At 45.4% G+C, this 27,504-nt stretch overlaps 1 protein-coding gene and 1 pseudogene across 2 annotated transcripts in view; one reads left to right on the forward strand and one right to left on the reverse strand.

Annotated features, from left to right (window-relative positions):
- Positions 1 to 27,504, reverse strand: part of Myo16 (myosin XVI) — a 473,090-nt gene that overhangs the window by 337,716 nt on the left and 107,870 nt on the right. For both annotated transcript variants that reach the window (XM_087900756.1, XM_087900755.1), the window contains exon 2: positions 12,539 to 12,802. In XM_087900756.1, coding sequence (XP_087756882.1) covers positions 12,539 to 12,764 — 226 coding nt within the window. In that variant the 5' untranslated portion in view covers positions 12,765 to 12,802. The remainder of the gene's footprint in view (positions 1 to 12,538; positions 12,803 to 27,504) is intronic.
- LOC148118376 (Nuclear RNase P) lies at positions 14,937 to 15,118 on the forward strand (annotated as a pseudogene).

The following is a 27,504-nucleotide window of genomic DNA, read 5'->3' on the forward strand; positions in this document are numbered from 1 at the left end:
AGATCAGCTTGCCAAGGTTAGGTCTATTCTACTATGTGGGTGCTGGAGGCTGAACTAGGGTCATAAGTCCTGGTGGTAAATAACCTCTACTCTGAACCACAAAACCAGCATTGCATAAAGCATTTAAAGGTAAGTATGAGCATATTAATATAACTACATTTACAATTAGTTAATATACCTGAAGAATTTTTCAGTAAAATTTAATGTTCATAATGTATTCTGGAAGCTTCTTCATGATAAAAAAAATATGTCATAAACAATTTTTAAAAAATGTCAAAGCACCAAGTTCTTTTCATGTAGCGGGTTTGAAGTCCATGTGAATTTTGAAATAAATTTCACTTTGGTATCAAATGTTATAGGGATACATGTTCTGAAAGTTTATAATCTGACAATTGTTTTGTCCTATTCTCCTCTGGACATTTATGGATTGTAATATCATGGTCTCTGCAAATCTTTGGCAGTTTGGTACTAGGAAAGCCGCCATGCACCCATCATCTTGAGTCTTAATCTTCACCACAGGCTCATCTACACCACTGTCTCCAGGTAACAGATGTGGAAGTTCAAGTCCAAGGACCCAACAGCAATGCCACTAAGTTGCATCAACATGTCATACAAAGCTATGGGTGACACTGTGTGCTTCATGGTTACATCAGCATGTCATGTAGAGCTACAGGTCACACTGGGCTCCCCATGGTTACCTCAGCATGTCATGTAAAGCTATAACTCATACTAAGCTTTCATGGCAGGTTGTTTAATAAGTAATGCCTCATAAAGGACTTTAATAAAATGATAAAGGAGCTATGCTGTGACAACCTGCAGGGAAAGCTCGAGAGAAAAGCAGATGGAGTCCCCAGGATGCGACTCTTCGCCTAAATCCACTGCTGACACAGACTGATGATGAACACACAGCAGACCTGACCCTTGGATTTTCTGAAAGCGTGGAGCAGTTTCATCTTAGCTTACACGGAAGATGCACGGTCTCTGTGGCACAGATGATGGGGTGTCAGGAGGGATGTTAAAGACACATCAGTTCAGCCATGCACAAAAACAATCTACTGTAATAGTTCAGTTGTAGCTCACAGCTATGAGCCTCAAGTTTACACTCACAGTGCCTAGGATGTAAGCACTGTTTGTTACCCAAGAGCACCCTGAAGTACTGGGACTTTGGTTAGTCTTCATGGCATGTTCACCATCTCCCAAGGCATCCTGTACAGAGAGCACGAAATTGCTTTCTTACATGGAGATAAATTGTGTTCCTCTGTAATTTTCAGGTCTGGCCTTTTCTTACATCAGATCACATGTTGATCAAATGTGCGACCCAGTAGGAAGCTCAGCAATACAGCCAATGATGTCTTATTCTGTTTTCTGTTGCTAACATAATACTAGAGGCATGACATGTCATTTAAAAAGAGGGTCACTAGCACAACGTTTTGGAAGTCCTAAGTCCACAAAGGCCCTAATGGATAATATTGCAATGTCAGAAGCTCACACAGGAGAGAACACTACAGGACAGACAAACCAGGATGCTAGAGATGGGAACAAGACATATTTGCCCTTTTCCTATAGCCCACGTTCATGAGAACTGACCCAGTCCTTCAAGATCTAGCCACCTACACAGCACCATCCTCCTCAAAGGTCTAGAGATTCTCCTTCTCTACAGGTTCAGAATTGTAGGTGACCCTGTAGGAGAAGACAGGGGTGTGAAAGGTGAAATGGGAACTTGGGGCAGAATATTTGTTTAACTATGTAAGGATGGGCTGCATTTGCTTAACTAGGCTAAGATGTGTGGCATTTGTTTAATTATACAAAGATGTGTTGCTGTTTTACCTTGCCTGCCTAAGGCACCTGATTGGTCTAATTAAAAATCTGAATGGCCAATAGTGAGCAAGGAGGTATAGATAGGACTTCCAGGCAGGGAGAGTAAATAGGAGGAGGAATTTAGGCTCAGGGAAGAAAGAAAAAGAGACAACAAGAAGATGCCAGGGGCCGGCCAGCCAGCCATGGAGGAAGCAAGAAAGAAGAACACGCAGTATGAAAGAAAGGTAAAAGCCTAGTGACAAAGCATAGATGGCTAGTGACAGGTTAAATTAGGTGAAAAGAGCCAGGGGGATAAACCCAAGCTAAGGCCAAGCAATTCATAACCAATAGGAAGTCTCCGTGTCTTTATTTGGGAGCTGGTTGGTGACCCAGAGAAAATTCCAGCTACAGGAAGTGAACTTAATGTTACTTGAATCCTCTTAGGGGCTCTGATTTGCTAGAAAAAGATGGCAAGAATGATTTGATATTATCCCAACAAATTTTATGTTAAAATTCTAACTCAGTGGAACTCTGGTTACATAAGACCATAAGAGCAGCTCTCAAGTCCAGTCTGACGGCTGTCCTTATCAGAAGGGACGAGTCACCAAGCGCGAAATCACTGGTGAGAGCGAATCTGCTGGTCCTTGAATCTGGAACCCCCAACTTCCAGAGTCAAAGGAAGACATGATGTTTCTGTGTAAGCGCCCCAGACTGTGGTGTTTCGTTGTGTTCGTCTAAGAGAACCATGGGTGCTGTGGGTTGCAGAATATAGAATGGGAGAGAACTGCTCTGCCCAAGCAAGAGAGAGGGGAGCATCGGGGACACCTGCAGAGGTCTGAGGAGAGCAGGCCCAGTGAGGAGAGCCAAGCAAAAGACAAGAAATGGCCAATGAGGTCGATGATGTTTGAAGATGAATTAAATGAAGGCTAAAATATTTCCAAGGGGTTTGAGAGATGGTTAAGGGGCACTAGATATGAGTTCACAAAGCCCAGATTTCAACTCCTAATATCTATGGAGCAAGCCAGGAGCCCCGCAGACCCCTGCTGACTCCATTCCCCAGAGATCCAGTGCTCCCTCCTGCATGTGCACAGGCGTATCAACACACTCACACGGGTACGCACAAACAAGCAAATAAATGGGTAACAGAATGTTTGACAGTTTCGCAGAACTTAGCAACAGTGGAAGGCACAGGTGGAACTCTAAAGACAAAGCTAAAAGAAGAATGTTCTGGGGGCAGGGGTAAGAAGAGGAAGCATAAGTACTTGACTTAAGGGTCGTTCTGGGTGTGTGGGGGCAACAAGAGGCAAGGCCACACAGCTGTGTATAACATGAAGGCCGGCTTGTTGGGGTTTCTATCCTTCCCAGTACCCCAACAGCCGGCAAGCAACAAAGAAAATCACACACAAGACTCCATAAGGTTACAAACTGATTGGCCCATTAGCTCAGGTTTCTTGCTAACTCTTATAGCTTATATTAACCCATTATTCTCATCTATGTTAGCCATAATGACTCAGTACCTTTCTCAGTGTGACAGCTTACATGTTTCCTCTTCGGTGGTCTGTACAGGAATGGCAGAGGAACCTCTCTGCTTCCCAGAATTCCCCTGTTCTCATTGCATCACCTCTACTTCCTGTCTGGTTTTCCTGCCTATACTGCCTGCCTGGCCAATCAGCATTTTATTAAAATATGATTGACAGAATACAGACAATTCTCCCGCATCAGCTGTGCTTTCTTGTTACTTCAGAAAACACAACTCCTGCCACCATGGACACAGACTTAGACCTTGAATCATGCAGAGCTAATCATGCAGTGATGGTTGGGGAGGGCAGATTTAATGCTACAGGCAGGTGCTGCTTAAGACATAAACACTTACACAGTTCCACTCCTAGAAATCCACCATGTACAGACACAGCCCAGGACACGCTCTGCTAATATATCCCAGCCTGCATATCCTGCATGGTTTCTCTGATCTTACAAATGGCACACCTCTGCCCTTCGTGGAAAACATCTCATTTCTGCATGTCCTACAGGCACCAGCAAAGGCCAACACTGTCTGCGGATTGGCGGCTGAGCATGTCAATCACCGGGCACTGCTGGCCTCTGACAGACTGTGTCTCTTGCCACAGAATTACTGGTCCCTGTTTTTTCCTTCTCAGGTAGACAATTTGAGCACAATAAATCATAACCTCTATGCTTACCTACTTGAAGGCAACACCATCTGAAACCTGATGGATCTGGTTTGAGCGAGTACAACAATTCAACTAAAGTATTCACTTTTATTTTTCAGTTTCAATGAAAACACAATCTGAGTGTGAAAAGTATTAGCAATCAGAGATTTCAGCTCTACCGTTAGTTACAACTATAGGTTTTCTATAAGACAAGGGACAAACCAGGCCACTGCCACCTTGAGAACAGTGATGGAGCAATTGAGAGGGACTCAGCACAGGCTGCCCTGTTGCACGTTTTTACCAACACCAGTGTATGGCTGGGAAGGGCTCTAACAGAAAGCCTGGTTCTGGAACCCAGATCTTGAGGCTGTACTTGATCTGAACTGTGTACAGGCTCTCCTTCCTGAGAGACTTAGATTTAACTAACATGAAATTCTCACATACAGGATATTTGGGGTTTGAAGAAAACGGAAAGGATCAGCCCGCCTTTAAGGAGAGAATGGGAGAGAATGTTCTCCACGAGGAGCCACTGTCATGGGCTGTGGTGTTCACTGTCCACGTTCCAGAGTGGGCAGCACACTGGAGCTGAGTGGGCTGAGGACAGTGTTCCCAGTGTGATGGTCGTCCCTTTGCGGCTCTCAAGCGTGCGCCCGGCAGCCTTTAGCTCAGCCCAGGACTCTGTGCTGCAAGGCAGAGACACAGAACAACAGCCCGTCCTCCAGAGTTTCTTCTCTGTGTGAGCGACTGTGTCAGAGCCCCGTGCTTCTGTGTGGACAGCATTCGCACCCACGCCCACCACAGCCAGGCTGGGCAGCTGGTGGATTTACGCAGCTCCGTCCACGGGGCTGTGATGCCTTCTGATAACAAGCACCAGCTGTGACATAATTGAAGGCGCCCAATCACGAGATAGAAAACCGTGAGAAGTTGGAGGTTAAGGGCATCTGCATTCTGAAGGGTTCTGCATGAAGCCAAGGCACGCTTTAGCGTCTCACCAACATTAAATGAGCATTCTGTGAAGTGGCCAATGCTTAAACTGCCTGCAATGCGATCGTAACTTGACCAGCTACTGGGAGGATATTAAACATGTGTCCTATGCGTATATATGTGTTATTGTCCCATCCATTAAAAAAAAACCTGTCCTGTGTGGAAGGCCTCTTTAAAGCGAAGTGACAAGACACAAATCTCAGACTGTGTTGTGGCTTCAACACAAACTTGTCCCTCACAAGCCATACAGGGGAGGCTTGGCGGATGGCTGACAAGCAATCAAATCCTCAGAGCTCTGATCTCACCATTATATCAATCCATCAAGAGATTCATAATATGATGACAATTGTATCAATCCACCAAGAGATTCATAATACGATGGCGTTGGGATGAAGGCAGCCGGCGGGAGGCAGGTATCTTTTAGGTTCCTTCCAGCATTTTTGTTCTCTATTTCCCGTCCCTTGGGGTATGAACTGCCCCCTCCCTGCCGTGATGGGGGTGGTGACCTTGAAGCTCTCCTCTTTTCAGCTGCTTCTGTCTAGTACCTGCTCATGGTGACACACAAGTCACAAGCAGGGTGGTGGAAGTGTAGAGTTTTGTGGGTGGAAAGGAAGGGGTTTGAACACAGTGGCTCAGTAGAAGGATAGGCTTTCACGGGGGATGGTGCTGGGTGCCAGCACTGTGAAGGCCTGGCGTCACGGATCTTAAGTCAGAACTGGGTGGAGTGGCTGATCCCTCATTCTACAACCTAGGACCTGGGTGCCCTCTGTCAGGGAGTTCATGTTTCCCCTTCATGCCTATAAAGAGTGTGCTGAGGGATGTGTCTCCCAGGACCCTGAGGGTACTGCATACAGGGACTGTCAAATGACATCTGCCAGCCATCCCTACTGTCCATGCAGTGCTAAGTGGTAGTTGCTCGTGGCCTGAACAGGAATTAAAAGAGAGAGTGGGAGCAGGAGGGAGCAGATTGTGACCTTGGCTGCTCTCTGATTCCAGGGTGTGATAAACTGGCTGTGAGTGTGAAAACGTGAGTGAGCGCAGGGCTTTAGGAATGTCTGAGGCACTCGCTCTATAAATTATAATGAATTTATAAGTATAGGGAGAAAGGCTGAAGGTAGACAAGCTCAAAATTATTATAACTATGAATTAATGAGAAGCTGGATGGCTTGGCCTCTTTGGAAATGGGCTGAAATTCACGGCACTCGCTGGCGCTGAGCGCTTTTACATCTGTGCTTCCTCTGATTGGATACGCCAGCTGCTTACATGTACTAGGTGTCCCACTTAGTCCGCGGATATCCCTGCCAGGCACTGTGCTGGGTTATGATGTCCACCTAGAAACATGGCGAGGACCTGGTTTGGAAACCAGTGGATTTGGAATGATGAAGTCATGGAAATTGTATTAATTTAAACACTGCCTGGCCCAGTGTTTAAGTTAACCTCTTATTGGCTAACTCTCACGTCTTAATTAACTCATTTCTATTAAATCTGTGTTGCCACTTGACTGTGGCTTACCGGGATGAGTCTAACCAGCATCCATCTCGGGCAGGAGAACCATGGCGTCTGCCACACTGCCTTCTTCCTCCCAGCATTCAGTTCTGTCTTCCCCGTCTATCTAAGTTCTGCCCTATTAAAAGGCCAAGGCAGTTTCTTTATTTGACCAATGAAAGCAGCACGTAGAAGGAAGAACATCCTATACCAGCCTACTGATGCCACTTTACAGTCTTGTGAGTTTCAACTTTTTTTTGTCTCAAGCCAGCAAGTCAGTCTGTCTTAAAACAAATGCCCGGAGGAGTGTCTAACTTACTCACTAAATCATCATGTGATTTTCATTGTCCCATAAAAACTGTGGCCTTTGCCTTTCCTCGTCCTATGCAGGATCTGGGGTTACTTAGTTTTGCCTATGGTTTTATGCCTGTGGATATGGTAAACTGTGTAAGAAAGGCAAGTATAGCTATGTTTGAACCGTCTTTTAAAGAGTGGGGCTAACCTGAATGGTCTGGCTAAACCCACTGTGATCACACAGGGCTCTGAAAGTTGATGAGGCAGACAGACAGACTGATCAAAGAGATGAAATGACAGGAAACTGACAAGACATGTGATGTGTGAGAGGGGTCTGGGTCTACCTTGGCTCACTTTGAAGATGGAGGAGACTCGGGTCTAAAGGATGTGACTGTCGGCTGAGGCTAGAGCAGTTCCCATACAACCCAATTTTCTTCCCTCCCGTTGAGCCCTGGACCTGACTCCTAACCCACAGAAATGTGAGATCAGATGACATTTCCGGTAAGAAACTCTTCCCAGTAATGTGTTCTCATGGCAAGAGAAAATTAATACCCACCCTATAGGCAGTTACATAGCACTTCTCACCCTCTCCCTGCCTCAAACATATACTAAAACCTGACTGCTTCTCACCACATCCTTGTACCACTTTGGCCCAAGCCACCACCATCCCCTGCCTTGCTTACCACAGAGCCATCTCACTTGCTTTCCCTGACTCTGGCATCTGAGTCCATTCAGGATGCGGCTGTGTCTGACCTGTTACATTCTAAATGGTTTGAGAGGAAAGCCCTCTGCCGGTGTCAGGCGTCCCTATATACAATGGGCACAGTCCTTCTACCCGTGCCTTGCAGACTCTGCATGGTCTCTCTTCATGCATCCTGTGCTGCACTGCTGGTCTCGTTGTTCCATCAGCATCCTGGGACATCCTTTATCATAGGACACCATCAAGGATGCCATCCCCCTGGTTCTGCATAGTGGTCTCCAGCCCATACTTCCAGGAAGCTTTCCTAAGCATGCGTTGTCACTGATGGCACCGTATGTTCCTGTGACTTTATTCACAGCCGCTAGCAGCAGTCAGTGGGGCATCTGGGAGAGGGAAGCCTTGTTCACTCCACTCAGAGCTATCCTCAAGAGGACCATTTTAGAATACAAGGGATGAGTGCATGGACTTCTCCTGTGCTATGATTCTTGGGGTTGTTCTTTTGTTCTGACCCTCACTGTCGAACCCCAGCCATGTCCAGCTTCTTCATGCTGAGACGACATCAGCAAATTCTTAGGTAGTGTACCTGCTTGCCGTTCATTCCTACCCTCCAACCCACTTAAAAGCTAAATATCCAGGACTGTTCTTTGGTGAGAATGACTTTCAGCAAAGGTCCCTTTTAGGGATGTGTAATAGCCCCCACTGCTTTCCAATTCAGGAGATTCCCTGGAAATCTCATTATACTTAAACGCACAGAGAATGCTAAGGGAAGAAAAAGAGAAACAAAGGGGAGTTTCTAGAATATACTCTGACTAAAAAGCCCTGCTTCTCCAGCACCCAACTCATCCCAGCTGGTCATGCCCAGGTGTCCACGGCCGCTCAGCCACTCTGCTAACAGCAGCATGCTCGCCTTGCCTTCCCCACAGGTCAGGGTTTGAGCTACGGTTAAGGTCAAGTTTCTCCTCGACCACATTCTCCAAGCAGCTTTCCCCACGCGCTGCCACCCTTCCTGCTCCACTGCCCTTCTGCTCACTCGCTGCGCACTCATCCATTCTGGGGTTTTCCTTTTTTCTACCTAGGTCAGTGTTTTCAAGGGAAAATTCACACACACACACCCACACACTCCTGCCTTCTCGTCATTAACAACAGCATGGTTTTTACCTGTAGCAACTGCTTGAAAAAGAATGGTTCAGGTTGTGTGGCATGAATGGTTGCACACAATGTGATTGTGCGATGTTTTAGGGAAGAAATGTGTAAAACAGCTGTGCTTCAGTTTCTGATTACTTCATCACTCTTAATTTCTCTTATGACCATAAATATCATTTCATAACACCTATGGGTGTTTCATCTAAGGGGCGTTACAACTTTCCACACTGATTTCGTGTCTCGTTACTTTCCCATCAGTGTAGGGATAAGGTGTCAAGATCGTGGTGTGCTATGTTCATTCTCCTGTGGCAACAGCTGGAGGTGAAGAAGACAGACGGTCCCAGACTTCTACTCTACACTCCTGGGAAGCCCAACATGGGAAGGATGGGCAGAGGATAATAGATACACAGTTCCTCGCATCAGAACAGAATGAACTCCCAGGGTAGGAGCTGTTGGTTAGGGTTAGGTTAGCAGCTAGTGACAAAGGTGAACAGAATGATGGGAAGCAGTCACGGCTGTCAATGTAGAGATTCAGGTGCAGTCACAAGCGCTTGTCCTTTCAGGTGTAAATGGAAGTAAAAGGTCTCTCAGGCTACACCAGACCACACATGTACTGCTGCATATAAAGGCATAAAAGAATACAAATTTAAATGAGATGTACGCAGTTCTCAACAAGGGGCAGTTTAACTGGTGTGCCCACACAGAAGGACCGAGAGTCTTATTATAGCCATGGCTATATGGAGTATGCTGACGGTTCTCTCCTGGACAGACTCACAATCCCTAGCTGAGAGCCTTGGAAGCACACACATTCCTAAATTCATGAGTTTTCAAGATTGAATACATTAAAAAAAAAAAAAAACCAGGTCAGGAAAAATATCTTCTACAGTGAGCTACAAAGAACACCTTGCATTTCTGAGCCCTTTGGACTTCAAATAGTGGCTACTACATTAAGAAGGACAGCCATTTTAGATCCGCCCAACCACTGTCTTCAGAGAGCCTACTCAACTCTGGCTTCTCTAAGATGTCTTCATCCACACTGTATTAGTTATAATAAGGTCGCTATGACAACATGCCATAACAATTTGGCATAAACAACTTAAAACAAGTCAAGATATAGGACAGCTTGTTTCAAACCATGATTGGACCTAGGCTTTTGGGCAGAATACCCTGGCTGTCTGAATAGGCTAAGGAACATTTTTTTTTTTCACCTCAGGGTGGACAGCAAACAACTTAGAAGTGATTGGGGCCCATGTGAAACATTCAGTGGCACACACACGTGAGCTACTTCCTCAAGCAAGGCCCTCCTTCCTAAACATCCCTCTACTTACCAACAGCACAAATAACTGGGGACCAATCATTCAACCAATGAGCCTATGGGGGAGCATTCCAGGTCCAACCCATAACGTCCCATCCCCCGCCCATGGAGCTCAAGGCTGACACAGAATGAAATCACATTGAGTTTATCCCCAAGAATCCTGAAAGCTTTCTCCAGTTCCAAACTCTTTCAAAACGTTCAAGTCCAAAGTCTCCTTTGAGAATCAAGACAGACCCTTAGCGATCAGCCTGGGCAAAAGTGAAAACAAGTCACACGGGCCTAGATGTGGTGGTCGAGTGTGGTGCTTCCCATGAAGAGCATCTAGCAGGGAGGGAACCCCAGGGCTGAAACTCAGAAGGCCAGGTATTTCCCACGGCTTGTGCCCAGCATCTAGGACATACTGCGTTATGAGGTGAGCTCCCAGGGCCCCTTTCAACTCTGTGTCTGTGACCTTGAGCTGAATCTGTGAGGCGTCTGACTTGGGCTGGCTCTGCTACCAGCCCATGGCTTTCCTTGGAAGGTGTTCCACACTGCTGGCTTCTCCAGCATCCTGGGATCTTCACTACAGTTTAGATGTCACTCTGACAGTTCCATACATTGCCTTCTCTGGATCTACCTATAGGAATGCCAGTCTTACCACATGGTGTTTGCTCCCTACCCCAGTTTCAGCTATTGCTAGAATTTTGGGTAGGAGTCTCTATGGCCAGGTATTTCCTGCATTTTTTTCCATTTCTGTAACCTTCCCCTTCCACACACACACATGGATGACACAAGGTCTTACACAAACTCAGTATGGAGCTCAGTCCCCACTAGACCATGACTTCATTGGCCTCTGAGTGTTTGGGCAGCTGAGCACGCTACAATGAATCCTGGGAAAAAACTTCCTAGGTGGCTCCACAAGCAGGGAGCCTAGAGGAACTGATATTTTAAGGGAGCATTTCCAAAGACTTGCAGTCATGATGGGCAAGATCTAGTTACCACAGTGATGCCCCCAGGGACTGTCTCCTAGTGTCCCGTGAAGAACAGTGGCATTTTTAATTGGCGTTGCTCTTTTCTGAAACCAAGGCTTCCTCAGCCCCCTCTTTGTACAGGCTTTTCTGACCCAATTCCAGTTTTTGAATCTTTTGGTTGTGCTTTTCATTTCCAATTCTCACTGAAAAGCAGGTTAAAAGCAGAGAGAACCTACGCCATAGCTGAAGACTAAATGTCTTTGACATTTCTTCCAATGGATAGATTAGCCACTCATCTTTAAACACAGCCTGCCACAAAGTCTCAGGACACGGACAAAATACAGACATGTTCATCATAATAATTAACACATCTGGCCTCCACTGAAGTCCGAATAGTGCCTTTATAGCCACCTGAAATCTAATTAAAATAAATTTTAATGCCTATATTTCTGTTGGCATTCTGGTCTTCTGCGTTCTCATGAGAATTGTCTATTAAACTCATCTTAATATTTTAGGGTTTTTTGATCCCCAAAAGACATAATTCCTGCGACATCCTCTTTTAAGCTAGGCCCCGACCTCCTGAAGGTTTCACTCTCAGAAGAAGGCCAAGCATCAAATACACTACCCTGGTGGGAGAAACGTCACAAACTCCCAAGAAAAAGGCATTTCTCTCACATTAACACTTTGAAAAGTAGATTGTAAAAGCCACAACAAAAGCAGAAAGGAAACTCATACATAATAATACGTGAGCGGTTATGAAATTAATTGCGTGAAGATGAAAGGATTTCAATCAGACATGCTTAAGAACTTTCCAAACCATAATGCAGAATTTTAAAGGGTGTCACAGCCTTCTTGAACAAAAGGACCAAATCTGGCCGGACCACCACCCCCAGCTTCAAGGCTGATGGCAAAGCTTCAGAGCAGACTAACAGTGGCATCAAAATAGACGCGGAGATTAACGGGAGGGACAGAGACCCCCCAAATAGACTCAGAACTCACTACCAACTGGGAAAGTGCTGTCTGAACACATGATGCAGGGAAACTGGACGCCAACATACTTCTGGAATGCTGAAATCCACTCCATTCCAAAACAAAATCAGAAATTCACAAAAAGAAGCTTAAAATCAATCAAAGACCCAGTGGGGTTGAGACCCACAGGTTGAGAACCACCCATCTAAGGCCACATGTCTGTAGATAAAAGTATCCTGTTAACAATTAGAGTATTTTGAGCTGGTCAGTGGTGGCACACGCCTTTAATCCCAGCACTCAGGAGGCAGAGGCAGGAGATCTCTGTGCGTTCGAGACCAGCCTGATCTACAGAGCAAGTTCCAGGACAGGCTCCAAAGCTACAGAGAAACCCTGTCTCGAAAAACCAAAAGAAGAGGAAGAGGAAGAGGAAGAGGAAGAGAAAGAAGAGAAGAAGAGGAGGAAGAGGAGGAGGAGGAGGAGGAGGAGGAGGAGGAGGAGGAGACGATTAGAGTACGGAATTTTAAAAGAAGTCGCTTGCCTTTCAGATACATAATTTTCTTTCAGGCAATATATACATATTTCGCCAAAATTTTACTTTTTCACATATCAACTGAGAGGCTGACGACTTCTCATGCTGCATTTTGAAAGGACCACTATTTTTTTTAAAGCCATTCTTATCTCCCTAGACAACACACAAAAATAGACCACGAGAAACCCCACGGAGAAGGCATACCCTCTTTGTCATGGTGGTGGATGATGGCGTCCTGAATCATGTCAGCAAGGCTGAAGCTGACCCTCTGGCTCTTCCCAGGCTTGGTTCTCTTCAAGAGCCCTTCCTGCTTCCGGAACACTTTCTCTCGCTCATAGTAGGCTTTGATTTGCTCACAGCGCATGCGCTTCACCAGACGCTGACGCTGGCCCAGGGGAAGGGACTCCAGCAAGCACTGGTCAATTTCCATCTCATGGGATCGGAAAACGTTACATAGCTGGTAGCAACCTGAAAGAAAGAAGAGAGAAAAGTCACTAGATACGTCCTCACTTCCTGCCAGCAGCGTTGCCCACATTCAGACGCAGTAGTGCCCACAGCTACGAGAGATTCTCTGTTGTCTATTACCATGCCTGATACTATAATGTGCCCTGTATTCCTGATTCTACAAAATCTGCTGCATTCCTGATTCTGCAATGCCTAATGCATTCTGGATTCTACAAAGACCACTGCATTTCTGATTCAGCAGTGTCCACTGTAGTCCCTGATAGTGCAACATTCACTGCATTCCTGATTCTGCAATATCCACTGCATTCTTGATTCTGCAAGGTCTAATGCATTTTTGATTGTATAACATCCATTATCTTCCTGATTCTGCAGTGCTCACTGCATTTCTGATTCTGCAATATTTCCTGCAGAGCAAGAATAACCCACCCCTTCTCCTCTGTGCTTGATGCACAAATGCAGGACAACCCATTTTTCAAAACAGGAGAAACAGTGGACCAACACTCAATTTCATAGCAATAAAACAAACAACAGAACTAGATACAAATATGAACTTTTCCTTATATAGTTGTGAACTCAGCCCATCCTTCACTATGTCTATAAATCTATATAAAGGACTCAAATGTTTAGCCTTTACACTCAATGATGACTGAATATTAGGAACTAAACTTGAATTTTGGGAACAAAATTTGCCATTTTTTTGGCAAAAAAATGTAGTTACTATTCTACAAAAGTAATGTAGTTACTATTTCTGCATCTCCTTCCCTGGACAATCTTCACACTCACAAACACCAGGAACACTGATATGACCGTGTCCCTGTAACTCCGTGTGTCATTTTGGCTGACATAGTGGAGCGGGACATGTAACATACTGTTGGGAGCCACCTGGAGGCACAGGTGGTCCTGCAGTTTGGAGGTAGCCATGTGGGGCTGAGCACCCCTGCCTGCACCCTTGCTTGCACATGCTCAGACCAGCAGAATGGCATTAACCAATCAGGACAGCGTTCAAGCCGCTCCACCGTTTAAAAGCAGCTGCCTCGGGGCCCAACGCTCTCTCTCTAAGCTTTCTCTCGTCCCTGCTCTATCTACCCTTCCCTCAATTTTCCTCAAGGAAATGCTCCAAATAAAGATGTGACCAGAGAAGGAATTCTCGTTTTTGGTGGCGTTCATTCCTGCGGGACAGGATGGCCCCCCGCAACTGGTGCTCGAAACCCCGGGACGCTGAGGGACCCTGACAACTACGCCGGGGGACCCTGAAAGCCCGGAAGAAAAAGCTGAAATCAGACACCAGCACAGAGAGCCTTGAATTTCAGAACTCTGAGAACATGGAGCGGTGAGTGACGTCGGTTGAATTCCTCCAGAAAGGGGAGGAAAAGAAATGTAAAAAAGAATTTCAAAGGATAGGCCTAAGATAGAAAAGAAAAAAAAAAATCAAAGTTAAGGTATCTGAAAGAAGGTACAGAAAGCAACGGGGAAGAAAAATCCCTTAAGTTCAGTGCAGGAGGGATGTAAACAGCAGCAAAAAAGGCGAGGTAACTAAGGCGGGACTTTGAGGACGATGGGGTACGGGAGACCGCGGCTTCCGCTCCCTCTCTGTCCACCTGCGTACGCGCTGTTAGAGACTGGAGGCAACAGTCTCGCAGGGAGGCAAACTTGATCACTGCCTTCCCTGTTCTTAAAGAGCCACAGAGCTTTTGGAGGTGATTTTCGCCTAATTTTGTTAAGAGAGCTCAGTCTCTGGCTCTCACGTACAAAAAACTTTAATTTTTTGACTGAGAAAGACAAGCTGCTTGATCGTGCTGAGAGTGCTGGCGGCAGCCGGCCCGCCTTTGAGCGGTAATGCCTGATTAGAAACACGGAAGTGGGCCAGGCACGGTGGTGCACACCTGTGATCCCAGCTACTCAGGAGGGAGACGCAACCAGTTGCTGGCGGGGAGTTTGCTGGAGGCCTACGAACAGCCAGGTCACCATGGCGACGGGCGGGCTAAAGTCCGTGTGTCATCAGAGGCTATATGTCCCGGCCTTCTGGCGGGGCTATGGTTTTTGGAGGACTTTTTCAGCACCTGAGCGGACTCGCCTGACTGAGGCGGAAGCTGCGTGGTGAGCAGCGGCGCCATAGAAGGCAAAGAGGAGCTGAATCGGCTCTGCAGAAAAACTGTGTTTCCATAGCATCATGGGCGGGCGGAGATGAGTTCCCAGAGAACGGGGCTCCGCGCGCGGGCAGACCGGGCCCTCCACGGGTGGGCGGATGCCCCCCCCCCCTCGCCGGAGCTTGAAAAAGACTCACAGCCGGCGGTGCGAGTTCATTGCCTGAGGTGAAACGGCGAGCCCGCGCAAGGCCCGGGGCGGAGCCATGCCTTTGGGCCATGCGGAGCGCGCCATTATGGGCTTCAGAGGCGGAGCTGTGGCAGCCGCCGCCTCCGCTGCTGCCGCCCTCAGTCAAGGTCGCCAAGAATTCAGTCAGATAAAAACATTTGTCGCCAAAAATTCAGTCAGATAAAAACATTTATCCCCCAAACATCGCCCCTTCGTCAGCAGGAAGTAGCCAGATTGATGAGCAACGCCCATTCTCCCTTAAAGAACTGGTCGTGATTATCATAATAAAGGCATGTTTACCTGGTTACCGTATCCTAGGTAACAAAGAAAGGCGGACCTTTTGCCTGAGGCACCTGGTGAGATAAACAATGCTACCTAGAGGTTTTTCCATCTGAATAGGGGAGCTGGAGAGATGGCTCAATGGTTAAGAGCATTGCCTGCTCTTCCAAAGGTCATGAGTTCAATTCCCAGTGACAACTGCTTTGGTTTTTAAACAATAGAGGGGGACTACACTACCAGTGACAGCTTCCCCCAGAGAAAGGATTTCTCTTGCATTCTTTACACTTAATTTTAATTCAAAATTTTGCTGGTACAGGCAAACAAGATTTGCTCTTTGAAACGGAGACATGCAAGTCTCTAAGTTCAAAACCAGCCTACTTCCAGTACTGATTGTGCTGAATTTTTACACTGAGAGTTTTTAATACTCTTAAATGTTTATTTGGGAGGAGAGTTTTGTTTATGTTTTTCTAGGAATGCTGACATACATCTGGATGCCAGCGAGACCGACCAGAGAGATAAAGAAGATGACCCAGTGGATGCTGAGTGTCCTGCTGTGGAAGATTCATGCGGAGACAGCAGAGATGACCTTCTGGGCGGTGCCAAGAGCAGCTGTTTCACACCATCGACTTGAGCAACACCCTGTGCAACCTCTTATCTCTTAACAATTTTCTGACTGACTCTATTCTGCCTTTCTCCCTCCTTGGAGATGGGTGGGAGCAGAGATATCCTTGGCATGCTGCGTCTAGGTGGGGACCAGATTGGAAAATAGTTTTGCCTTATTGCTCTTAAAGACAATAATTAGGGGGAGATGTTGGGAGCCACCTGGAGGCACAGGTGGTCCTGCAGTTTGGAGGTAGCCATGTGGGGCTGAGCACCCCTGCCTGCACCCTTGCTTGCACATGCTCAGACCAGCAGAATGGCATTAACCAATCAGGACAGCGTTCAAGCCGCTCCACCGTTTAAAAGCAGCTGCCTCGGGGCCCAACGCTCTCTCTCTAAGCTTTCTCTCGTCCCTGCTCTATCTACCCTTCCCTCAATTTTCCTCAAGGAAATGCTCCAAATAAAGATGTGACCAGAGAAGGAATTCTCGTTTTTGGTGGCGTTCATTCCTGCGGGACAGGATGGCCCCCCGCAACATACGCTGTCAGTTGTCCATGGTGCCCGTCATTATCCCCCTAACTTCTGGCTGGCCCCTTTGTTCTTGTGACAGGCAGCACTCATTTCTAACAGACCTAACTATGGTTAAGTAAAAATACAGAGTTGGCATATAAATGTATTTTTATCATATCAAAACGATGGATAAAACTGTGGCTATTATCATCATTATCCTGTTAATATCGTGACTCACGAACTGAATTCTCCATTCTGCAATTTAGAGCAGTCACTTTATTTTTTCATTGTGTCCTACAAAACCACCCAAAGTACGGGGGACAGCACCGCTAAACACATTTACCACATGGCTGAAACTCATGACTGGGAGAAAATGATCACATTATGAACTATCAAATTTGGTTCAATACAGTTAAGTGTTTAGCTGTTCTTGTTTTTAAACACATTTTTTTCTCATTTATTGACTTTGAGGACTGGGCTGGACGGAAACCTCCACCAACACATGTGTATACAAACAATAGTCTGGAGCTGGAGAGATGTCTCAGAGGTTAAGAGCACTGATTGCTCTTCCAGAGGTCCTGAGTTCAACTTCCCCAACAAATGGGGGTGGTTGTGTGTTGCCATGGCATATATGTAGCAGCCAGAGGGCCATTTGATGGAATTCTTTCTCTCCTTCTGTCATGTGGGTTCTGGGACCCAACCTGCATTATCAGGCTTGATGCCTTGGTGACTCAAGCCAGATGGCCTGAAACCTTTTTTCTTTTTTTAACCTAATGTTTTAGGACAGGATTTAGTCTAAACTAGCCAGGAGCTGTGCCATGTACCCCAAGATGGCTTCATGCTTATGATCCTCTTGCCTCAGCTTTTAGAGTAATAAGAGTTACAGGTCTGTTACAGTTACATTGTGACCATGTCCAAAGAGATGCTCTTTTCTTCACGTGCATGTGCCCAAAGTCTCAAACAAGTTAAAAATGTTCTATGCAAGCACAAAATGTAGCTGGTTTTATGCTTCCCAAAGAAAATAAACTCCCATGCAAAGTCTCTATGTCTCAAAGGCTCTGTCCGGTTGCTTTGAAAGGACAAGGGGTGGAGATGCTGTGTCTGCCACCCTGTTTCCACCGTTCTCACACACAGCTGATTCACCTTGATGCCTATCCCTGTTTCACAAGTAAAGAGCACAGAGCCGAGAGAAGTTGTGACTTTTCTAGGACCTCAGAAACATTTGTCATATCAAGAGACATTATAGTCAAGAGAGCTTCACACAGTAAGAAAACACAGTGACCCCGAGAACCAGGGGTGCCATTTCCAACTGCCTACTTTGAACATAGGGAAGCAGGTAATTAAAGGGATGGGGGTACCACCTAGCCACCCTTTGCGATGACTTCAATGGGAGCAGGCAGTGGGGGCTCTCGAAGCATGACAAACTGCTGCACCAAAAGGCCGTTTAGCGAGAGCACAGACCAGTTGAGGGGGGTCTGAGCGAGCTCGTCAATACTAAGCAGCAAGCGTTTTCAACTTCCCGATCAGAAAACTGCACCAGGTTTGGTTTATTGACTTGAGCTTTTGACATTTTGGCTTCTGTGACTGTCCTGGATTGTCATTAGACACCCAGGGGGACTGTCAGGCCACAAGAAAACCTACAGCAGGAAGCAGGATCCTGGGAGGCCATGCATTGATGAGCGTGGTGTTGACAGAGAGAATAATCTAATAAACACAGTGGTCTCCTGGTTCTTAGCTCTGAGGAAGGGTCTCTTGGTGAAACTGCCAATTAACTTCTAAGGCCTCTGCAGTGGCAACCATGGTACATCGAGCAATCTTTCACAAGATCCAAGGGAGCAGCAAAGGTGATTAGCCATCACTTTCCTATGTCCTCACAGACACCGTTGCTAAACTTCAAATTCACACATATGTCTGGTATATTCTCTTTTTGCTAGTTTTCACTTCTGATATATTCTCTTTTTACTAATTTCTTTAACTTAGCACACAAAGTAATGTGTTTCCTTGTGACATTTTCATGCATATGTCTCAGTATACCTTGCTCTAATTTAGGATTTTAACATATTCTATTGTTAAACAGTACCACATGCTTTGGCTTTTAATAGTCTATGAGTTGATTTTCGTCTCAAAGGGTTTGAGGTGCTGTGATGCTTTTTGTAGTTCCTGGAGAATCAACCTGTGTGGGAGAGTCTGCTAACCTGTTAGCTAACACATTCAAAATAACAGTTAAGAGAAACCAAAGTTGTATGCAGTCACTGGATATCTGCAAACTCTCTAAGCAGAACACTAAGCATGGCCTCAGGGGAAGCTGTACACGGCTCTCTTTCTGACAAAAAAGACTGCTTTCTGACAAAGTCCCCCAAGGTGATGTGGGATTCCCCTCTGTATGCTGTGAATTCCATTGGTTAATAAAGAAGTCTTAGATCTGTGATAGGGTAGAGTGGAGCCAGGCAGGGAAAACTAATCTGAATGCTGGAAGAAAGGAGGTGGAGTCAGGGAGAAGCCATGGAGCCGCCTCCAGAGACAGACATGTTGGAACCTTGCCTGTAGTTCACGAGCCTTGTGGTAAAATATAAAATAATGGAAATAGGCTAAATTAAGATGTAAAAGCTAGCCAATGAGAAGTTAGAGCTAATAAGCCAAGCAGTGATTTAATTAATACAGTTTCTGTGTGGTTATTTCGGGAGTCTGGGCGTCTGGGAAATGAACAAAAGGCCTCCTACAACACCTAGGCTCATCTGGGCAGTGGCAGGGTCAGGACTAACAGGGACTGATCTCTTTGCCGGTTCTCTGCTGTATGTGGAACCTCAAATGGACTGACAGGCGTCTACTGGCCCTGGAGACAATATACAGATGACTGTGTATAATAAGAATGTGTGCAGAAAGAAAGAGTGTGTGCTCATTGCTACGGCAGGGTTTGGCGAGATCCACACAAACTCTGCTTTTCTTCTCGGAAACAAGGACACATCATTTCCGGAGTTGCAGACCTGGCCTGCGCGGCTCTCACATCCTATGCTGCTGTTACCCATGTCTTTCAGATGGGTGCCTCTAAGCACTGTGCTCATGGACAGGTGGCCACCTGCCACCAATGACCACACGTAGAGCCCTTTGATTTACTGAGCAAGAACGTCAGTGTCCACGGTGGTTGGCCGCTGGTGGTCAGGGAATTTCTTTGTCTTCACAACTCCCATCATCAAGGTGTTACCGGGTTTTATTTATTTTTCCATAATGCTAAACTGGGTGGCAAGGACACCAACAGCTCTGAATGCAAACCTTCACCATTCCGAGCTACGGAGTGGTGCACTAGAGACGTGGAAATAGGATCTTTGATTTGTATGTTTATTTATTTTTTAATTACAGTGTAGAATTTCCAAAAATGGTCAACTTCATGCACCACTGTGACATCAAAGAAGAAAACATCATGGACAAAATAACTTCTTTGTTATCAAAAATTGACCAAAATTTGGAAAACACTCCAGTCATGGGGTAAACCACTTGGTGGTTCTATTGAGTTGCTGTAGCACACAGGGACATTTTAGGTGACATTTGTGGTTCATCAAGACCCTTCTGGACAGCTTCACAGGTCAAGACCTTGTCACATTCTAAGCAAAGGCAAGCTGTGTTTTCTGGAATCTTCTGCCTGGGAATACCTTAGGCTGACCCACACCCTGGTGTCAGGCCAGCACAGAAGACTAGCTTGCCTGTCTCCTGTGACTGAGCTTTGGTAGAGTTTTTGGGGTCGCTTATGTACACTATCATATCGTCTGCAAATAACGAAAGTTTAACTTCATCCTTTCCAATTCGAATCCCCTTGATCCCCTTATGTTGTCTTATTGCTATTGCTAGAACTTCGAGCACTATATTGAAGAGGTATGGAGAGAGTGGACAGCCTTGTCGTGTTCCTGATTTTAGTGGAATGGCTTTGAGTTTCTCTCCGTTCAATTTGATGTTAGCTGTCGGCTTACTATATATTGCTTTTATTATATTTAGGTATGATCCTCGTATACCCAATCTCTCCAACACCTTTATCATAAAGGGGTGTTGAATTTTGTCAAATGCTTTTTCAGCATCCATGTGACTGAGCTTTGGAACTAGATTTTGGAGCACTTTTTTCTTTCCTGAATAGACTTCACATAGCTGGGAAAGAATGGAATCTGGCTACAGGCTCAGTGTATTCTTGGCACAATTGGGAATACAGAGTTTGGTTTTTTTTTTTACCCACTTTTCCAAACCAAAAGGGAATCTTGAAAATGAAATAAACAATACTGAAAGTTTCCCCGTGGAATGAAAAAAATATGCTTTATAATTTGCAAGCAAAACAAGTGATTTGCGTAAAATTAGGAGGGTGAATTGCATTTTGGGACACCAGCTTGTGTCTGTAGTTTAGGGAAGGCTTCTACCCAGGACAGAGCTGATGTGGCTCTGCCCAGACCGCACTGTTCTCTGGGCTCACACCTGTTCCTATGGCCTGCATGGTCCAGAGAATGAAGGGCCCTCCTAGATGTTAAAAGCCACAGTCACAGAAAGTCACGCAGACTATCAGGCCGAGTCAGAGAGAAATGCCTACAGCATGCTTTAGAGCAAGGGTTGGCTCTGACCTTTGCCTGGTTTCACACAGTTTTCTCTTTCCTGTTCTCTTCTGCCCCGGTTCCCGTTTGTGTTTTCTCTGATAAGCAACCCATGATATACAGTACTTCAAAATGTTCCTCTCAGAATTTGCAAGATAGACACACATACAAATGCATGTACACACACATGCACACACATATGCACACATACAAATGCATGTACACATAAACACATGCACACATGTATGTGTATGCACGCATGCACACACCCTCTACAATTATCTGTTAATGACCATAACTTAAATAAAGGAACTGATTTTTTTTTTCCAAACAGGGTCTCTCTCTCTAGCCAAGGCTGATCTGGAGTTTGTAGCCTAGGCTAGCCTCAGACTTCTGGGATTCTTCCTAAATATCCTTAGTACTAGGATCACAGGCTTAAGACATATTTACTGCTATAGGTTTTATATATGTGATCTATATATGTATTATATATATACAAATAAAATTCATGTTCAATTCTGCATAGATGCAAATTTTATGCAGATTGAACATATTAATACTTATGGATCATTAGAATGGTATTAAAAATAATATTAAACAAAGACATAATGACATGTGTGCTAAAGAATTAACATGCATCTTTATTTGGATCATAGGTAAGTTAACTTAAATGTGGACAAAGGTCTTGAGGAGGGTCCTTGCAGAGCCGAGTGAAGAGATAAGAATGAAGGCTGGGTGTGGATTGACTTCATCAACCTGGATCAGACTTCAGGAAGTCAGCATATTGAAAACTCAGCAGAATTTGGGGAAAGGTTTCCAGGCAACAATAGGTCCAATTCCAGGTACACAATACAGCGTAAGACAATTCTCCCACACCAACATGGAGACTCTTTTACACAGCACATGTGACCGTGAGGGTGGCCTAAAATCTAGTGTGGTCTCTGACCAACAGTATAGAGGTCCACGGGTCATAGAGTACTTGTGACATCGACCCTAAGGATGGGCAATGGTGTAGGAAGGCAGGAGCCTGGAATTATCATTCTGGAGAACTGGGTTAGGTCTGCCTCCATAGCAAAGGTGAGTGAGGTCGGCCTCCACAGATAGCAAAACTGTCACCACGTTCTTAACAAAATCTGCTCTCAGATTTCCTGATGGAATGAAGGTATTTGAATTTTATCTCCTCCACTAAGGATGACCCAGGAAAATATAATGTGATTTAAGAGAAGTCTGCTAGGAAGAGCTCAGTTGTGAGATTCTCCTACCACAGATCAGTCAGACTCCTGGGAAGTAGAAGGGAACTTGTGTTCAACAGCGCTGCGGGACTTGCGAGAGGAAATATTCTGAGAATCAAGCAGGGAGAGCATATCAACCCCTCTCCAGCCATGCACACATGGTGGTGGCGAAGATGAATTCTGTTACATTTCAGCATTTTAAAATGTACTCCAGGGGCTTTAAAGTAAATGCATGGCTTATCTCATAAGAATGTAACAACAATCTTAGTGTTGACCACACTGCATAAAAGGAGCTATGTAAATTCTGAAGATCAAAATGATGGCTGTCAAGGCAAGAATGAGCACGCTTACATACAAGTATTGCGTGCACACACGCACATGCACTCACACACAAACACACTCGCATACACACACTCACAGGCCCACACATGCTCACATGCACAAGGCTCTCTCTCTCTCTCTCTCTCACACACACACACACACACACACACACACACACACACACACTTACTTTGGTATCTGCATCAGTAATTCCACCCAGGATACTTACTCTTAGCATCCATTGTTACAAAATCAGATACTTTTTGTGTCTTTTGTTGTTTTTTTGTTTTTTGTTTTTTCCGGCATAGAAAAAGGCAATGAAACAAAGGAACAATGAGGATTTCCAAAGACAAGAGAACAATCATGTCTACATCCTCCTCCAGCTGCCAGTCTGCAATGAAGACCGGAAGTCTTTAGAGACTGTGAGATTTCAGCATCTTTGTAATCAAGTTACAGAACAAAAAAAAAAATAAAATAAAAAAATAGGAATTACATTTCAGCAAGATGTGCACATTGTGATCTGAGGAGCTCTGAGGAGGTCTGGAGATCAAGGCCCACAGCCTCTCTCCTAGTTCTTTTCTGGAAGTTGGAGACATGAAATATTTAAATAAACTTTAAGGGTTTGAATTAAGCTGAAGAAAATCAATGACGTTTTACAACTCACTATTTTTCAAATGTCTTTCAACTTATAAATTTCTTTCGACTTATAAATTTATGCACCTAGCGGATATTTCTTGGGCTCCCATCCAATTATTTCCACCTAGTCCAGTAAAGGAATCTGATAAAGGCTTTCTCGTTTTAAACAGAAATGAAAACGAAACAAATATGCATGAATTTACCGTGCGATCTATAGTTCCACACCTGCGTTGCTCTGAGAATATTTCTTTAATAACTGATTACTTGGTCTTGACATAGAGCCAGATGGTACTCACTGAAGATATTTTACATTCTGGCCTTTGTTTCTGGGTGGCAAAAGCCTAAATACTGTTTCCCAGATGTCTGTTCCTAGTTCATCTTCCAAGGGAACCAACTTTGCTCGTTCATTCCACACCGTGTTCCTTGTCTCCCAGCCCCACACTCCCCCAGGCAGGCTTGTGTAAAACACCAGTTTATCCTCACACTAACACAGGATAATAGTGTGGTGGGGAAGGGAGGTGAAGATTTAAAAGTTTACCCTCTACAGCCCATCCTGCCCACTGAAGGTCTCTGTGAACTTGTGCCCGTTCATACTGCCATGCTAGAACACACCTTCTACCTGCTTCCTATTCACAATGTGGAACGAGCCATTTGCCTCTGACATAGAACAGTCTGCCACCTTTCCTGACAGTCTGCCTCCCTTGGGAAGCTCCTTTGCACTGTCATTCTGTGTGGTTTTAGTTCTAACTGGCAGGAAGCTTGTCCTGTGCATCTGCCAGTCAGAACTGAAAACTGATGTCGGCTGAGTTCATCCTAACGGCTCAACACTAAGCAGGGGCCAGGACTAGTCCTCTAGGCCGTTGTCCTAGATCAGACTGGGCCCTTCTCTGGGGTCTGACCGATAAAAATAACATTTGGAAGACTTATTTTACGGGCACATCTTGCCTTAAGATCACCCCACTTAGACAAAGACATTTGACACCAAAGCCCATGTCTTCTGAGATACAGGGAGAGGCAGATGGAGAAGGAAAAAGAACAATTCTAAAGTTACGTTCTCAGATTACCATCACCTGCAGTACCTGAAGGCAAAATAACTCAGTTTTAGACTTTCCAGGAATCCAGGGTGTTTTCCAGAGCGGAGAGCCAGTAATTCCGTTCTGCATTTAAGCCACTAGGTATGATTTTCTGCTGATAAACAGAAGTGGCTCATGTATAAGATAATCTAGAGATGTTCTGGGGCACACCTTTCAGTGACATCTGGTCACAGTCACACTCATAGTAGATTTATCTATTTATATATATATATATTTGTTCTGCCTGCCTGCATGTATGTATGTATGTATGTGCAGCACATGTGTGCAGTACATGTATGCAGTTCCCACAAAAGCCAGAAGAAGGAATTAGAATGCCTGAAGCTGGCGTTACAGACAGTTGTGAGGTGCCGTGCAGTTCTGGGATACCAACCGAATGCTCTGAAAAAGCAACCAGTGCTCTCAACCACTGGGCTCCAGCTCCCTCCCTCTCTCTTCTTAAAATTACATGTTTTATTTTAGTGTTTGTGGTGTTGATTTGTTGTTTATTTATTGTGTGGTGGTCAGAGGACAGCCTGTGGCAGTTGGTTCTCTCCTCCTATCACGTCAGTTCCAGGGATCTAACTCAGGTTGTGAGACTTGGCAGCCTTCACCCAAGAGCATCTCACTGGCCTCTCTTTTCCCGTTGCCATGGACACACATCTCACAGAATTACTAAAGATAAAGTTATATAGAATATGACATGTGCATTACATTAGTCAGTTTTAAATGACACTTTCAGGTTTCTACTAGCTTCTTATTTCCTGTTCAATATGTATTTTCCATAAGACAGGATGCCAGATACCCCCAATCAATCAACTGCTATTAAGCCAACTATTGACAGAATTGCCTTCTGTGCTCTTGGCTATAGACTAAGGGATGGAAAGTCAAAGTCCCTGCTTACAAAGGTATAATCGCAGGACTGAGACTCACATGCATATGAGAAGGGGAGTGGAAGTGAAGTCAGTGAACTGTGTTCACCACACTGCCACGTGCCGACAACACCCACTCAGACCCCGGGAACTCGGGAGCCAGCTCCCAGAGCACAGTGCTAAGCCTGGCCCTCCTTAGGCCTTTTGAACCTGTGAAACTCAATCCTTGCATTTAACATTTCTGTCTTCTGAGTGTGTCTGAAAACTTGTGTGAAGCAAAGATTTCTGTAATTATGTTCTAATCATTAAGAGGATGCTGCATCATTTCTTTTTCTTCTTGTATGTATGTATTATGTGTGTGCTTACATATGTATGTTTGTATGTGTGGGTGTCAGTGTGGGCATGGATGTGTCAAGAAGACCATATGGAAGTCAGAGGAAAACTTCGGGTGCCAGTCCCCACCTTCCACCTTGTTTAAGACCGGGTCTGTTATCATTTACCCTAAGTATGCCAACCTAGCCATCCTATGGACGTCCAGGGGTTTTCTCTCTACCTCTTATCTCTGCCAAGATTACAGACACCTACTCCTTCATCTGTATTACAAGCACTTTACCTGCAGAACCATCTCCCAAGCCTTAAAGGAACACATCAGTCCTTATTCTTCTTCCCCCCGCCCCCACACCCTGTTGGCCATGGACTCTGTGAAGGCACGGGCTACCCCATTTCCAGTCGCAGTCGTAGCAAAGAACATGACTGGGTACGGCCATGTATTGTTCATACATCTGTCCACTCACACGTTAACTCTATCTAACTGACTCACTCGCTCAAATCTATCTTAAGAGGCCTCGATAAGCAAAGTTCAGCATTCACATTGGGTTGTTTTAAGTTTAATCAAGTCTCTACTCTGTCATCCTTTCGTTTATCAACTAAGGAAAAGGGAGTTTCTATAAAACGCACCCCATTGAGACAAGATAAGTGAGACACCAGAGGGAAAAGACACTGGAAACTGACTTAGGGTTAGACCCAGAGTCTCCAACAGGGACAATAAAAGTTACCAAAAGTAATTTTGGAGGGCTTGCTGTCTCCACCCACACCCTGGCTGCGTGACTGCATCTGTAATCGCATTCCCACCAGCAGGGGAACCAGGCCATGTTTTCTAGGTAGAGTTCACACCAGTTTCTCAGGGACGATTACCTAGATATGTTATATCTGTAGCTGGTGAGGTGATTGTCATGTGACTAAACCCGGCTCCATATCCCCCAAGAATAGAGCAAGTGAAACAACATGCAACTCTGTCTGGATTCAGCTTACAAGTGTCATGTGCAGGCTTCTGTAGAGCCCCTGCAGGCTGAAATGAATAGGTGGTGGCTTTGGGAGTCAATAATGGACCTGAAGTTTGAGGGACAACTCCCACTCCGATTGACTCCACGCCCTTCAATAAAAGTCACAGAACTGCGTCTCACGTCCTTGAACGAGGCACCACGAGGCACGTCTGTAATGAATTTTGCATTTGCTGCTAGCTCGTTCAATTGGCGACTTCCTCTCCTGCCACCCTCGCTGGAATGAAGAAGAATGGCCAATTGTCTCCACAAACCACTCATTCGTTTGTCTCCACCTCTCCTGTCATTGCTCATTTTTAGATAATAAATAATTCAAGGCTCTTAATCTCCCTGATTGACAGGACACAAGCTCCTGGCCTTTAATTATTTTTCTCAAGCCCCTTACTCGCAGCAAAAGACCTCTGAGGAAAAGCTAAAGGAACCAGGACAGCAGTTCACGTGCACCCCTGACTCATGCAAGTGCGCCAGGGTGTTTGCTTCATGTTTTTGTTAGCTTCATATAAAGGATAGAGAACTTCTAGTTAGATGTCTTAGCTGTAACTATCCCCGGAAATGACTTATCCCTTGACCTTTCCAACCTGACCCGAGGGAAGCATCCCGAATACACAATACAGTTAAAGGTTCCTTGGTTGGTGAATTCGTTAAGTGTAGCTCACAGCTCTCCAGGACTAGCGGGCAGCTCTGACACTGGGCTAATGACATTCCTCACACTCAGGAATGAGAGAACTGGAAAGTCAGCCCACTGGCCCCGCCCTTTCTCGTGTGTTTGAGCCACGCCCCCCGTAGGCGGAGTTTGCCGGTGCCTGCACAGTCCATGAAGGCGCCTCTGCTCATTCTCTGAATGCTCCAAGTGTTCACAGCTTCCTAAATGACTTCTGTTCTCGCCAGCTTCCCCTTCAGGATTCGCTGAAGATCTACTCAACCTTGTATGCCTTCTCGCTGCCTCTCGGGAGGCTGACTCGTCTCC

The sequence above is a fragment of the Myodes glareolus genome, chromosome 23, assembly GCF_982192425.1.
Source record: "Myodes glareolus chromosome 23, mMyoGla1.1, whole genome shotgun sequence".
Classification (NCBI taxonomy): domain Eukaryota; kingdom Metazoa; phylum Chordata; class Mammalia; order Rodentia; family Cricetidae; genus Myodes; species Myodes glareolus.